Source organism: Tribolium madens, unplaced genomic scaffold, assembly GCF_015345945.1.
Source record: "Tribolium madens isolate multiple individuals breed KSU strain unplaced genomic scaffold, Tmad_KSU_1.1 Scaffold_97;HRSCAF=244;Tcas5.2_LG3a, whole genome shotgun sequence".
Classification (NCBI taxonomy): Eukaryota; Metazoa; Arthropoda; class Insecta; order Coleoptera; family Tenebrionidae; genus Tribolium; species Tribolium madens.
The window spans coordinates 3949509-3965591 of record NW_025401069.1 but is presented as its reverse complement, the minus strand read 5'-3'; the positions used below and the strand labels follow the sequence as shown (position 1 = coordinate 3965591).

Here is a 16083-nt window from a genome sequence, read left to right as displayed (position 1 = left end):
AATGAAATGATAAATTACAGAATAAAAGCGGTGTCGAAAAATTTTACATAAAGATTATGAAAGAGTTTTCCTGAAAGAGCACTTAAGCTGTACTCATTATGCAAAAGTATTAAAATAGCTAAAGAACTACAAAGATAAAATCGATCGAAATTTAATAAAAGAACAAAAGAAGCATCACCCTGCGGAAAAAACGTCTGCGTAACTAAGTTAACATGGCATCTCAATTCAGACGTCCTCGTCGCATAAAAAATTTACTTAGTTTCGTGTCTCGAAAGTGAATAGTTAGATTCCAATGAATGCAAGATGGTGAAAAGAGTGAAACTCATAAATAGGCTCACATTTCTAAAAAGATAAGAAACAGGCCTCCTAAATAAAATCCATCATTATTTTTTTTATCACACTCAATTGAAAGTAAATTTAATTACCACGAGTCTGGGTAATTTATCAAAGCTCTTTTTATTTCAATGATTCATTCTTTTTACAAACCGAAACTGTATAAAAAAAAATTCAATTAATTCAACAAGACAACAGATAATTAAAAACGTGCACTAATTACTAAAGTTTACATAACCTAAAAACATAAATACAATTTTAGGCTATAAGAATTACAGTATTTATTCTCGTACAAAACAAACCCACAAACTGATACCTACATAATTGAAAATGAAAGAAAATTGTAAAAAGCACGTTCCACACATTTGTTTCCTATTCAACTAATTTTTTGTGTTGTAACGGAAACTTCGATTTAAAACAAAATAATATAAAAATCCTCTAAACACGTAGATAGTGTGAAATATTAGAGTTTTTGCAAACCGTTTAGTTTAACGTTAACCTTAACGACAACCTCATTTAATTGTCGTGTGTACAGTCGAACAAAGTGAAAATGACGCCTCAATAAACCAGCGCCTGCTGTGAAAGCCGAGCCTTCTAACCGCAAGCAGGCAGGGTCGTAAATTATCGGATTGCAAACTAAACGTAGTAGCAAGCTAAATTCCTTTATGAGGCAGTTTAAAGAAAGCGCAATGAAAATTTAATTCGGAATTAAACTAATTCGAATTAACTTGAAGTGTGATCGTCAATGTTGTAAGTTTTGTCGGTATCCACAGCAGGGGCTGGTTTATTGAGGCGTCATTTTCACTTTGTTCTATTGTACGTCTTTCAAGGGCAACAGGCGTATTCAGTCACTTCAAAAACGTTTACGTAAACGTCTTATGTTTTGATTTCTTAGCAACGGCCATTTGTCGTAATACGATAAACTTTTTTACGGTTTGCAAAAACTCTCTATTGATGTTGCAGTCATCGCTTTAATTTCAATTCTGTAAATAAACAAGGCTCAAAATAAAATTCTACTGGGAGAAGCAGTCGCCAGAATTCAGATTTTTTTCTCGATTATACCTAACACATACATAGTTATACTATGAGAAACTAAAATATTTTATTGCGAAAAGTATTCGTTAATGTTGACACATTGTGTCAAAGTAAATATTTAATTAGTAACTCACGAGAACTTAAAAGGGCTTTTACCCAGAAAGAAAGTACAAAGAAAAACTAACTAAAAGCACATTTTTTCTTTCCGTCTCCTTTTTTTTAATACACACTTCATTCAAGTGTAATTATAAAAACCTTTCAGTTGCCTATTCAATAATGAATACTTTATTCTTAGTGCAACTAAAGCTATCGGGTTTATTATTTTTATTATTACATAACTACGACTCTAACAACAACTAATTATACATTTCATATTTGATTTGATTCCTTTTTTAACAACTATTGATAAACTAGTTACCTAAAAATATTTCATCGTCCAAGTTGCGTTTAAGTTTCGTAAATACATATAGATCATTTTGTATACTTTCGTACAGTCAAAAAACGTAAACCGAAATCATATGACAGCTTTGCATAAAATACTCAAATAAAATAATTGAACAAAGCTTTTGTGGACTAAAAGAAAGATATTCAAGTCCTCATACTCCCAACACGCTTCCTTGGTGTAGTTCTTTCTAAGCTTCAATACTTCCAAATCACGAATTGTTACTCGTTAATCAAATACCTCATTATAAACTTCATCACATCGCTCCAATCTGATCAACATATTAAAGTGACAACTTCTAAAGTTTCAAAGTTCGGTTAGATTCAGCCGATTATCGCACATTATCATGAAGAACACACGTTATGAATTTTTGAGCAATGATCTGGCAGCATAATATTACAAAAAGTAATGTTTCCAGTGACAAGCTTGTAAAAACATCAATTTTGCTTCCGATATTGAAATGTCACTTTTGTACAGTGGACGCGGAAGCATCATAAATTATATGAAAACGAATTTTATTTGCATTCGACACTTGAGTCAATATTTCAAAACGTTCGGTTGCCGTCGGAAGTTAAATATTTAAAATGTTATTAAGGCATTTTTTCGGCTGACTTGGACTTTTAGATATTTTGCCTTTAAATCTAATTTATCACAAATGAGATTATGGTTTCTTAAACGATATATTAAATCTCACTTCCGGTTGATCGGAAATAATTTTTTCATTCACGTTTGAAATGTTTTTATCCGATTGAAATATTTTTTGTTGTTTGAAGTGACTTGGTCCTAAATTTGCTACTATTCAGCGGTTCTACGCAAAAAATAGGTCTCTTGACGGAATACGATATCGAGGGTTGATGGAGTTGTGATGGCTAGGTCATTTATTATTCAGTGTTCAGTCACTTACAATTAAAAGTAAATTTTTCGCATCATATTTTATTCAAGCTGTCTGTCGCTGCAATTTTACCAGAACAAAAAATTTTAGGTCAATCCAAAAATTCGCAAAATAAATAAGTGCTACTTTTCCGAATTACAACGTCCTCATTCTTTGTGTGCTTTGTACTTTACGCTTTGAAAACATTCCATTACATTAATACAAATTCCTTTCTTGATGAGGTTGTTGATCTGAATTTCTTTTAAATCTACTAAAAATAAAGTCGTAAGTACCTCTTTTGTGATAATTGCACAAGTTTGTGCGGTCATGCGGACTTAAACTGGAGCAAATGCTTTGTAGCTTCATGCAAAACAGCCTTTACTGCATATGTTATCTTCAAGATCTCCTTGACCCAATCTCGATTACTGCTTGCTTAATGAAGAAATGCTGCTCTAACAACTTTATTTATTTATTTACTCTTTCCAAGATTTCAATTTAAACCCTTGTACATATGTATATAAAGAAATCTATAATAAGTACCTACGTATCTTCCAACTCGTGAAAGAGTTTGTAAGAAGTTTCATAAAGTTGGATGGAATTTAAACAACTTCTAATATTTCAGACCCGTCGAATATTAATTTTATGTTGTCAAAATTCGACTCTAAAGATTTAATAATATTACTTCTTGTAAAAGTTTGAACAAAGTTTTTTCTGTGTTTGTTAACAAGTTTTATTATCATTATTGTGTATTTGGAAAGCTCCAAATGTAGTAAAAACGAACTTCTGAACATTGAACTCTAAGTCGTAACAACTTTTGTTATATTGGGATTTTCCAGACAACACAACTTTTCCGCATTTGAAAAAACAGAAGAGTAATTTAATAATTTTTAAAACTTGTCTGCAATAAAAATTCGCATTCATCAAAAAAGATAAATCTATTATAAAACTAACTTTTAATTAAATAAAATTGTCATAGCAAAAGTTTGCTTTTAAAATTTTTCATAGCAAAAGTTTGCTTTTAAAATTTTTCATGATTAAAAAAGTCGTTTTTTTTCTGTAAATCAATCCACTAAAACTATCAGAAAAACTTTACTTACATTAAGAGACAAAATTTTTACAAGCTGTTTTTCGACTGAAATGTCCATACAGGTGACCGCACCGCGTATTTTTCTCACAAAGGGCTGCAATAACACCCTAGTTTGCGAATGTACTGACAGATGGGATCAAGAATCCCAGTTTCATAGCTTCCCGAATTGTGTTGCGCAGCCGTAAAATGTTCCACAGGGCGGGTCATTCCCGTTAAATTTATAAATTTCAGAAAAGAAATTTTTTTTTTCAAACTTAGCCACTTAATGATCACTGTTAATTTAAAATCAAACACTCAAACACAATTGGAAGAGAAAAAAATAAACTAATTACAACCTAAACTTATTTGACACTTTAATTAAGTGAAGATGACGAAGCCTTCTAATTATATTAATTATCACTTGGCTCTGTTTATTTCGTCTTATTGATTTTTGGATAAAACATGTTGCGGATGTCCTTCGAGTTTAACACTGATTAAGTTGTTTAACGTAAATATTTCTATTTAATCTAACTTTAACCAGTGAAAGCGTTAGCAGCAGTGCGTTTATTTTATTGTTTAGGTCTTATTACAATTAAATTCTCATGCATTTAATTGTGGCTTCTGGTGAATGTTAAACCATAGATCAGATTGGTTTAAGTTTTAACAAAGTTGGTTAGTGGGACCTTGCTTTTACAACTGAACTTTATATATGTTGCCGAACTGAAGGTGGGAAAGGTTAGTTTGAAGATCCTATGGCTTAAAGGATGAGTACCTTTCAATGGATGAGATTTGTGTTCGCGCTATAATTTTAGGAACTGCAGTTCGATGAATTTCACAGGAAATTAGTTTCCAGATGTTGATTTTATCCATTCGTCATTACAATATCGACAAAATTACAGTTAGCAGTAGCAGTATGGTATACACAATAAGAATTCTTACATAATACCTAAGAATAACAAACTAAAATTAAAAAACTGCTATCATCATTTACATTGTTCCACGTTAAGCACCTAAATTTTTTTTTATTTCCACAGTGGCACAAGAGATTTATTGTTTCTCAGCGCACAATATGTATTTTACAAAGTTTTTTGTAGCAAAAAAAATATGTTTCATTGTCTCATACTTAGGGAAGTCTTTAATGAAGTTTATCAAGGAAAGAACAAAGTATTTAAACACAAAACTTTAGTCTTTAAAAAATAAAACAATCTTCAGGAAGCTTTAATAGATACAGTACTTTCAGTTGACTCTGTCTGGTGTGATAATAAAATGAGGTGGAGCAACAAGAAACATATTTGTAACAAAGATTTACAAACGCCATCATGGAAAACGTTTTTCACTTGAAATTTTGTATACATTGCAAACCACACTTCTAAGACGAATTTTACGACAGTGGCCCACGATTTATTTTTTTCGAAAAAACCATCAACATTTCTTATTTCTCAAAATCTCACAAATTTTACAAAGTAGACTCCACAAACTCTAATCAACAAAAAGCTCATAAAAATGCCATGCAATGATGCAATAAAATATAGTGTTGTACAGTTGCGGAATTAAAATTTCGGGCAGTATTGTCAATTTCATAATGTAAACTCTAAAACAACCTCTACAGTAATAACCTCATTTTTTACTCTTGTCATGTTTATGTCATTTTGACTTTTTACTTTCAAAAATAGTGATTGGTGATATAATAAAGGGTAGGCAGCAGATCAAAGCGATAATTTACACTTAGTTCAATTAACAAATATCATAAGACAAACAATTTGTTTAATTAACAATTTTAACACAAAAAAAAGTTTAATAGTCAAATGTCAGTCATGATGACAGTAAAAAGTAGTTTACAGTAAACTTTTTAAAGTTACAGAAAAATACTGCCCGAAATTTTAATTCCGCAACTGTACCTATTTTAAAAAGTCGAGTTATTGTCATTTGTAATTTGTCATGCATGGTTAAAAAATCGTAGTGGGCGATGGAACATCGACTCCGTATTCGCCCTTATCTCAGAAGATGCTGTTTAAGTTATCTTGAATGGTTCTGAAGTTATGAATTTTACTGTGGGTCTATCTACGACGTTATTTTGACACATAAATTGACATAAGTTAAAAACTATTGCAGATAAATCTAAGAAACCAGGTGCGTTATATCGACAATGACAAATTCAAAAATGTTACAAAAATTGGGAGTTTTCATTACAAAAAAAAACAGAACTTAGTTGTGTATCTTATTTTAAGCCATCCTCTATTAAATAGAACTTTTTAGAAATGTGTCTTATTGTCGGACCTATCGTTTAAAAAATCAAGTCTTGAATAGAAAAAAAGTTATGGAGCTTGCACGCACCCCTGAGACACCTGTATAATCAAATTTAAAAAAGTCCCTAACTTCAGTAACTTCTCTCCGAGCTTTTCTTTCTTTTAAGCCAATTCTTTTTTTTTAATGAACTAAGGGTGATATCCTAGTGCTACGTTGTCCGTTTTTTTTTAAAAAGGTTGAATTTCAATAAAAAATAATTGTGATTCCTCAAAATAATTCAACAAGCGTATTTTTTAATCCGCTTTTGGATTATTAGTGTCTTTCAAATTTTTCATTAATTGCTTGTAGGTATATTTGTCTAACGTTAGGTACGAGTACGTTTTAAGTAATAAAAAAATCAACTACAGAAATAATATAATAATAAAATAATAATTACTTTTTTACAAAATAGTCCAAAATATGATCCACATTTCATAAAAACACACAAATCAGTTATCAAAATATTAATTCATTGAGTCAACCTATGGAGCTTTCGTTTGTCAACGATAAATTTTAACAATAGGTAAAATTATAAATAGTCAACGAAAGTCGTTTATTTACAGAATTTGTATTGTTTTATCATTTTTACAAACATAATTAATTAAGCTTTTAATAATTGTAACATACCTACCTACAGAGGGACGTAACAGGATTTTATTTCGGGGGAGTATTGGTCTATGAAAATGGAATGAAAGAAAAAAAAGGATTGCTCATCTCTAAGTATAGACCTTTTTATTTTAATTTGAAATAAAATGTTCTAATTAAACATAAAAAAATACAAATTAACTCACAAAAGTAACAAAAATAAAACAAATTTTTAATACTTAATAATAATAAACTGGGTGGGTTTATTTTGCCTGTGGTTCTTGCCACTTTCAGCAACAAAATTCTAAATTTCTTAGTTTTTCATAAAATAAAGTGTTTTCCGTTTTTCCGATGCGATTTACCGATTTTCAGTAAAATCAGTTTAAAATTTTATGTTACAGACCATAAACAGCATAAAAATTAAAAATTAAATTTGTTTTACCGTTTAGGACGCCCCTGATTAAAAATTTTGCAAAATTTTTCATCTTGGTATTCGTTTAGCTGTTTATATAAAGGTTATACTATACACCTTTATAATTTTACGCAAAAAAAATAAACAAATTTAATTTCAATAAATTTAAATATGTAGAAATCAAAATTTTATTTTAACTTTTAAATCATTAAGTTACGATTTTTTATTTGTAAAACATTAAACAGTATCTAGCAAGTCGTGCGTTTTGTATTTTGTGTTGCACAACATAAAATTTTTGCGGGAACTCTACTGAAAATAACACTGTGGTTTTAAATAAACAGTGTTCTCTTATTTATAAATTTTTATTCTATTTATGAAATGTCTTCCAGAACACGGACTTTTTTCTAGCATAATCCTTTAAATTTTCATGAACATGTCTATGAACACATGAGCAATAATAAAAAGCATTATACTGTTTCAATAGGGTGACTTAAAACTGTTAAAAAATACTTCTACAAATTGGAGGTGAAACTTTGAGAGTTTAAGCAACAGATGGCAGCACCACGGTAAAAGTTGTTAATACAGAAATTTGTAAGAACTGTCGAACTCGACATTTCTAGAAAAAACTTATAAAGGTTGAATATTATAAAACAACATATAACATTTAGAAGTGGGTTTATAAAACTAGTTCTAAATATGACTGAAAAACCTAAATTAGATCTTGGTGTTCTTGAGGAGGACGACGAATTTGAAGAATTTCCGGTCGAGGGTAAGTGTGAGGTTAAGCCAAATGATTTGCAAAATTGTCTATTCTGTTTTTAGATTGGACTGGGAAAGACAAAGATGAGCAAGATATTAGTGTTTGGGAAGACAACTGGGAGGATGATAACGTGGAAGATGATTTTAATAAACAATTGAGGTAAATTTTGTAACGTGTGTTTCACAAAAATTAAAAATTATTTTTTAGAGCACAGTTGGAAAAACAGAAGGCCAAACCCCCAGCAAAATAATGATAGGATTACATTAAATTTAGGTTTAATTTGTGTGGATATAAAAACAAAATTGAAAAAAACATTTATATTTTGTGAAATGAATTCAGTACATTAAACACTAAAAGAAATCAGCGTCGTATCTTTCAGATTCAGTTCTCGACCCAACTGCACATGACAGTAAAGCTTGAATACTTCGTTCTTCACCACTGCCATAAATGTAACCATTAGCCTAAAATTTGATATATAAATTATAAAAAACGGTTTAAATAAATTAATACCTTATCGATTGCACTTTTCAAATTTAATAAACTCCTCTCTGATTTGACATCTAATGGAACAAAACAAACCAAACTGTAATCCTGGATTAAATCAACCAAAGCCTTGTTGAGTTTTTTGTATTTATTTGTAAGTGGCGCATCATCTAACAAGTCTAATAAATAATCCAGATTCAGAACATCAGTATAAAAATCAATATTGAAATCTAACTTGTCAGCATTCTTCTTCAGTAAATCAGCCTAGAACGAAATTTAGTGTTTACAAAATTAAATTTTTTTTTGATTCTTTACCTTAGTCAAAACGTTAACGTGTGGTAAAGCAATCTGCATCATTGTTGAGAGACTCAGTAAAAGAGTTGAAATAAATTTTGAAGGGTCTGAACAATAGTGAGAATCGACCATATGCACTGCACACAAATGGTACCCCATTTTTTCCAACTTTCCAAAAATATTTTTAATAGAATTATGGTGTGTGTAAAGCTCCACTTGCCCTGGCATATCGAAGATTAGGTAACTGTTTTTAATTTCAATTAATTGCTTTAACAACCAATCAAAATTTTCCTCCAAGTACTCCATACAGTACATAAGGGCCCCGTTAGGTCCTAATTTCAAAGTGTCCATTACATCCTCAACAGTTACTAGCTTCATAACATCAATAGCAGGTTTATAGTTCATATTTTCATTAGCTGGATCTAAATTCACTACTTCAACTTTCCTGTTCAACTTGTCTTTATAGAAATCATAAACTTTGCCACAATATGTGGTTTTGCCTGATCCGGGGGGCCCGATTACAACTTGACCAAAGTAATTTTCAGCAACTTTTGTTCTCTTTGCTACAGACATCTTTATCTCGGGAATAATTCTTAATAGCTTCCACAATGCTGAGCACAGTGTCTCGTGTATATTCTTTCAAGTTCAGAAATATAAGTAGCTGCTTTCGGATGTTCAGTTCTTTAGTAATGAATCTGGCTGCGGCTTCACCGTAGATGTTTTCTTTACCTAATAATTGATGGACAGAAAAGACAGGCTCTGCGGCACACACCCCGTTTTCAGTTTGATCCACTGAAACTAAATATAAACTATGCAATTTGCCGAATTGTGTAATAACAAAGAGATTCTGATTTGTGAAAGTACCGATCACAAATTCGGTGGGTACTTCGTTAATTTTTGCAGCAAAATTGAAAATATTTGAATTGTCGGTTAATGACAATGAATTTATGAGTGAGGACACTTCCATAATAACTTAACACATAATAATTATAATAACGAATCGTCTAACTGCTTATTCACTTATTTTAGTTTGTAAAGTGAGGTTATGAACCTTATGAACGTAATGAACTGTGGTTGTGGTTTCGTTGTGGAGTATTTTTGGTTGCAGATCTTCGTACCTCGGTGAAGTTAGTAAGATTTATCTTGCTGTCAAGACTGAAATTACAGTCAACCAAAAATTTGCTGCTCGCGTCGCGTTGTGGCATTTCCCCTACCACAAATAAAGCTTAATATTTTACAAAATATGGAAAAATAAGCGTTTTCAATAGAAGAAAATCACTCGCCAATAGATGGTACTAAAACATCAATGTTTTCCCCATTTGAATAGTTTGCAGTTGATGTGCCAGATGTCTCCTTTACTAATTTTGGCGCGTAGCTTAGACGACGGCGCGGCGACTTTTGGCGGGATTTTGACGAAATTTTGTGACAACTTTTAGTTCTATTTAATCTGTCACCTAACCTTTTAAAAGTATTGTTTTTATTTAAAACAATAATACCCCAAGTTGAAATCTCCATTTTAGAAAGTAATTCACCGAAATAGACCCACATAGTTTCTGCAATGAGATACGGAGCAAAAACGCTTGCAAGTACTCACATTTACATTGACTTGTCAAATTGACAAAAATGGAAAACTGATATTGTCAAAATGTGTTTTCCCCATTTGAATAGTTTCAAATCGGACACCAGAGGTCAGCTACTTTGCTGATTTTCTCCTATTGCAAATGACTATTCTAGATAGTTTTTTTGACGTTTCCAATGTACGATTCAAGGTCAAATGTATTTCACTTATGCATTGTTAACTTTATTTTTTTCAGGTGTCATCCCGTGTATCAATTTTTTTCATTTTTGCAGAAAATGAAGCTTATTAAAAGGGCATTTGACCGTAAAAAACTGGTGGGGTTACAATGGCTTTTTAACACGTTGACTGCCGCAATGTTAAAAAAAAGTGAGGTGTTCCAGCCAAAACTTTTTTTCTTTTTTCTTACACTATCTTATCTTTTCAAAGCTGCTGACAATTTTTATTTACAAAAATTATTTGTTTATAACAATATTTTGAATGAGACTCACCTTTTGTGTCACGTGGCCTCAAGGGTTATTATTACCTTAAAAGCCGCGAGTACCCAACGTGGTTCCTCGCAACGTCTGGACTCAACTTGTCTTAACTAGAATTCCTGACTGATGCTGGTTCGTGGTTACTTGTTAGTAATGTCAGTACAGTGTCTCTGAACTGACATACATATTTTTGTATCTGTTTATGTTGAAAAATTAAAAAAATGAGTTTCGAAGAAGAGCAAAAGCGTTTGCAGCAGCTATGGCAGGTAGGATAACAAAATAAATTATGTAGTGAATGCTGCAAGTGTTAACAGTTAGGAATGTTTGTCTGACGAAGATGACAATCAAAGTTTGTTTGGTGAATCCTCCGATGAATACGTTCCGAGTAACGAAAACGAATCTGACGAATTCTCCGATGACTTCGATAGGACACCTATACAGAAGCGTCCCAAAATTGATAATATCACTGTCAATGCTCGAAATGTGCCAAAACCAAGTTGTTCAAGTGTATCAGACATAAGTGACTCGGTATTACAAACAATTGAGCGAGTTATTGAGGAAAATGCGTGTGTTAGCAGCAGTGATGATGAAGAGGTTCCAGATGATGACAGTCTTACTTGGGATCGCGTAACAGGATTAAACCTGAAGAACTTTGTATTCACAGAACCCAATCCAGGAATAAGTGCCGAAATCTATGAAAACTACTATATAAAATCACCACTTGATTTTTATGAATTATTTTTGGACGAAAATATTCTCATTATGATGGTAACTGAAACAAACCGATATGCAGCTCAATGTAAAGCTAAACAAAATGCACCTAAAGCTAGAATTCGAGATTGGCATAATACAGATGTTGAAGAAATGAGAAAATTTATTGGTGTCTTATTGTGGATAGGACTTATTCAATACCCAAGCATTGAATCATATTGGTCAAAAATGCCAATATATCAGAATGTGATAAAGTCTGTTATGTCTCGAAACCGATTTCAAATACTACTTAAAATGTGGCATTTTAGCTCTCCAGTTGCCACAGAGTTTACACGGCAGCGAGACGCAAACGTTGGCTCACACAGCGTTTCAGACGAATAGTTACCGAGACATACATGTTGTGTCACATGGCCGATAATGGCAGTACATTGAAACGCCACTTTTATGTCTCACGGCAGTCAACGTGTTAAGGCTGTAATGAGTATTCTGTAATAATGGTAAGTTCCATAAAAAATCATTAGGTATTTCATTTGATTTATTAAATCAATTTAATTAATGTTTGCTGTGTTATGTTTTGTATTTGAATTAGATTTTAACAATTATTGTTGTGTGCATACAGAGTGAACAACAAAATATTGACATACATACAAAATTTACGCATTGATTCGCCTATCTGCGATATCGAAGTGGAAGAAAACGATGCTTCAGAAGCCGCTTCGGAGGCTTCAGATGATGGTTCTGGAGCCGCTGCGAGGGCTCCCGAGGTGGCTTTTTTAATGGAGGAATTAAAAAAGCTCAGAGATGAACTGAAGTCAGAGCGTGTAAGTAAATATGCATCAAGATGAAAGTGTTGGTATTATTTTAGAGATTTAAAGTAAGTCTTTTATTATAGAAACAAAAAGGCCGCGGAAGAGGCCGCGGCGGATGGAACAACAAGTGGAACAACAACAGCAATAAGTCGCGAACAGAAAGGTTTGTACATCACTATTGTCTTTTAACTTAAATAAAATAAAACTTACAATAATTTTTTTGTTACAGGCGACAAGATTTTTATAACAGGAACCACGGCGCCGGAGACCATCACTATTATGGCACCGTAAATGCAACATATACCTACGACTCCAAAAAAATAATTAATTTTGTAATATACCCATATGTAGATATTATTATAATAAATATTTTACAAAATTCTTTTTTTTTTTCGCTTTAATATTGTTTACCCAATATAAGTACATTAAAACAATTATAACAAAAATAAAATTACATACCTACTACTTTATTAAATCATATTACAGTAAAATTTCCCTTTGATAATAATAGTTACACCTATACAAAATAATACCTAGGTATAAAGTAAAAAAAGGAAAAAAAAAACGTAAATGGGTTGTATGAATAAAATGTAGCAAAAGCTTTAACGATAGTTTTGTGTCATTCTTCTCATATAAAATCTAATAAATTACGACTATTTTTAACTATTACAAGTAGAAGCATTTACTTAACTTTATTCATACGGTTCAATATAAACATATTTGAATATATTTGAATTTGAGTTTTGAGAAAACCAAAAAAAAATCATTACAGCCCTAAAAAGCCATTGTAACCCCACCATTTTTTTACAGTCAAATGCCCTTTTAATAAGCTTTATTTTCTGCAAAAATGAAAAAGATCGATACGCGGGATGACACTTGAAAAAAATAAAGTTAACAATGCATAAGTGAAATACATTTGACCTTGAATCGCACAGTTGCAACAATATAATTCATTGAAATTGTTATTAATGACAGATTTACATTGGAAACATCAAAAAACTATCTACAATAGTCATTTGAAATTGAAAATGATAGTTTTTCCATATTTTGTAAAATATTATGCTTTATGCGAGCAGCAAATTTTTGGTCGACTGTAATTTCAGTCTTGACAGCAAGATAAATCTTGCTAACTTCACCGAGCTGATCTACGTTACTTCAATACTTCGACATAAACAAGGTCATTGTTCTGCCGTTCTGTTTTTGAGTAAAAATAGTAAATATTTTTACTCAACTATAATTTCTTAAGGCTCCAGACTCCCTGAAAGCTGGCGTATACCTATTACATGTAAATTTATTTCATTGTTTTTAGCCGCAAATTTAGACTTGAAGAGTTTCTTGATGTTTGTAGTGTTTCTTTAAAGGTAGATAGAGACTAGGATAATATTCCCGCTTTAAATAAGTTAATAGATATTTTTTTATTGAATAAAATGTGAAAATCTTAATTATTAAGAATTTTTGATAACGGTATACCGTATTGAAATAAAGAAAAAATCATTTTATAGGTAATTTAAAAATACAGTTCCCTGTTATAATGCGAATTTGATAACTGTTCTTGATTTTTTGATACAAAGCAAAAATTACATTAAAAGTAGGCAATCAATAATACACATCATTTCAAGATCCATTGCACCTGGAGCATAATTTACGACAAGCCGGGCCGCACCGCAGGGTGTAACCCACAACATGATAGTTTTATTGCGTTTGTTCAAAGCAAAGATATGCATTTGCACCCCTCAATAAGAGAATTGTTAGTTCATTTCAAAACTTCATTTTTTTTATTATTCATCTATTTAAAAATAAATTAAAAAAATAGATAGGTTTAATATAAAGGCACTAAGACCAATACGTAAACCTAAAAAATAAAAAATTAAAATATAATATTTATATTAATTCCACTGAGGACGGTTTTTGCTTAGGAATTATTATATGGGTTGGTCTTTACGGACAGCTCTAATTAGCCAAACTAATTTTGTGTTAAAAACAATTCTAGGTATTTGTGGTGGAGACACATATTATGTTTATCGTTATTGTGTTATGTGTATTACAAAAAGTTAAAATAAATAAAAAAATAAAAATTAATTTGTCCAGCAAGAACCACGAGGAGGTTTAGAGCATTCTTGGCAGGAAAGGGGAAGGATGGTACCAGAAATGATTTATTAAGGAACGAAGGAAAAGAAATTATTGGTAAAAATATATTGGGCTATTGCAAAAGGTCAGATCAGTTTGTGAAATAGGAGTGAAAGCAAAAAAGAAAAGTAACGAAGGCAAGTTTTGGGATACAAAATAGGAAAACATTTTGAGAGACAAAAAATACTAAATATTCGTAAAGTACTAATTTTTTGACAATTACTTGTTATCATTTATTACTGTCGATTTGTGATTTGTACTCTCCAATCTAGTGATCGGGAAGCAGGGTACTCTCCGATCTAGCGACCGGAAAGCAGGAACCCCGTAGGGCTGAATTATTTATTTATTTAGCACTTATCACAGTAACAAATGGAATAAAAAAAACTACCGTTACAAGTTACGAGTACAATTATGTATCACGTAAGTTCATTCGCCGCTCATGCCGACTATCCACTAATTCTGGACCGTAATGAAATTACGATTTATTTTTTTGTTCAGTATAGTTCAACCGATGCACGTCAATATGTATTTATAAAGCTCTAAAACTAAACTTGGCATATTTACAAATCATTTTTTATTATGCTTCGTATTGGTAAATCCCGACTATGTCTTGAATCAATTATTTCAGGTAACATGGCATTCATATAAAATTTTTCTAGACAATCTATCATTTTTCCGTACCAGTATTTTGAATCGTCTCTTTCAATAATACAATATTTCAAATCGCAGGAGGTGTACACTATAAAATAACATATTTGGCGATTAGTAATGTGGAGCTGACCTTGTACTTTGTACAAAAATTTCGTAATATATGATTTCGGCATTCAATTTTTTGAATGAAATAATTAGGTCCATGGGGTCTCGCATTACGAATTTTTTTGTAGACACTGCTATCACGATCTCCTATAAGGTTTTTAAATCTTACATTATGCATGTCTATTGATTTTTGAAATCCATCTAAAATAATTGCAGCTTCCATCGAAGTCGAAGTATTTTTGCAATTTTGAAAACATTTATGAGGAGGGGCCGTTTGGTTTTTTTTTTCTTATAATACATACATTTTTTACAATTTTTATTTTTGACTCCTACGTATAATTTTTGTTTACTTCTAGCACCGACTATTGCTGCAGCACCAGATGATGCGTTGCAATTTGATTTAAACGAACGTTTAGACCAAGCACCGTCTACTCCATCTTCATCAATTTCACCGGCTTCAATTGCCAATGCACGCTATGTTTTTTTATTAAGTTGTGGAATGTTCAAAGCTGCGCAAAATTCTGTTAGTTGAGAATAACCAGCACCTATTATAGCTACTGTGCCACAAACAGCTGCTTCATTTACTTCATTTGTGTGATTTTCTTTTTCGGTACTAAAAGTTCCTATTGCCCTAACCATACTACATTTGTATTTAAAAACACTTTTAAACCCCAAATGTGTTTCTTGAATGATGTTAATGTTCAAAAAACTACAAGAAAAAATGTTATGTTTTATGTTTTTTAATTCCAAAAATAAATGCCCTATGTCAACAATGCTTCGACCACTTAGAACAAAATTTTGTTCTTGACTAGTTTCTCAATAATAAACACTTCATTGGCATTTTTTTTGTTATCTTTGATTTTACGCCAAAAAAAGTCAATTTTTCTCTTGATTTTGGATTTTGCTCGTTTCAGGTGAAGCGAAAAATGTTTCTCCTTTGCAGTTTTGGCGTAAAATGAAAGAGAATTTTTTTTTTAAATTTATTAATTAAATAATGATAGTTTTTGTTAAAAATGACTTTGTTTTTTATCTTAAAGCTGTTTCTTTGAGTTGCTATTTAT

At 31.4% G+C, this 16083-nt stretch overlaps 3 protein-coding genes and 1 long non-coding RNA gene across 8 annotated transcripts in view; 2 read left to right on the top strand and 2 right to left on the bottom strand.

Annotated features, from left to right (window-relative positions):
* LOC123014777 (sex peptide receptor) overlaps window positions 1-3897 on the bottom strand; it is a 94428-nt gene extending 90531 nt beyond the window's left edge. Inside the window, exon 1 of the mRNA XM_044414048.1 lies at window positions 3779-3897. The gene's annotated coding sequence lies outside the window, so the exon portion shown is untranslated. The remainder of the gene's footprint in view (window positions 1-3778) is intronic.
* Window positions 3898-7605: 3708 nt separating this feature from the next.
* LOC123014058 (26S proteasome complex subunit SEM1) lies at window positions 7606-8313 on the top strand. Its single transcript, XM_044412918.1, has 3 exons — window positions 7606-7799; window positions 7853-7949; window positions 7998-8313. Exons 1-3 carry the CDS (start codon window positions 7727-7729, stop codon window positions 8038-8040), a joined length of 213 nt encoding a protein of 70 aa, XP_044268853.1. The 5' UTR covers window positions 7606-7726; the 3' UTR covers window positions 8041-8313.
* LOC123014057 (GPN-loop GTPase 2) lies at window positions 8093-9740 on the bottom strand. The gene is made up of 4 exons (XM_044412917.1): window positions 9619-9740; window positions 8589-9365; window positions 8301-8537; window positions 8093-8251 (listed from the first exon to the last, which is right to left on the bottom strand). The coding sequence occupies exons 2-4, from the start codon at window positions 9138-9140 to the stop codon at window positions 8141-8143; spliced, it is 900 nt and encodes a 299-aa protein (XP_044268852.1). The 5' UTR covers window positions 9141-9365; window positions 9619-9740; the 3' UTR covers window positions 8093-8140.
* A 446-nt stretch (window positions 9741-10186) lies between these two features.
* LOC123014875 lies at window positions 10187-12508 on the top strand. 5 transcript variants are annotated; one of them, XR_006413346.1, is made up of 6 exons: window positions 10187-10324; window positions 10382-10885; window positions 10934-11827; window positions 11950-12151; window positions 12223-12302; window positions 12369-12508. It is a non-coding gene; the product is annotated as an uncharacterized LOC123014875 (long non-coding RNA). The 5 variants fall into 5 exon arrangements; XR_006413347.1 differs by having other exon boundaries at window positions 10324-10512; window positions 10573-10885; XR_006413345.1 differs by having other exon boundaries at window positions 10324-10885; window positions 10934-11584; window positions 11639-11827.
* The last annotated feature ends 3575 nt before the right edge of the window (window positions 12509-16083 follow it).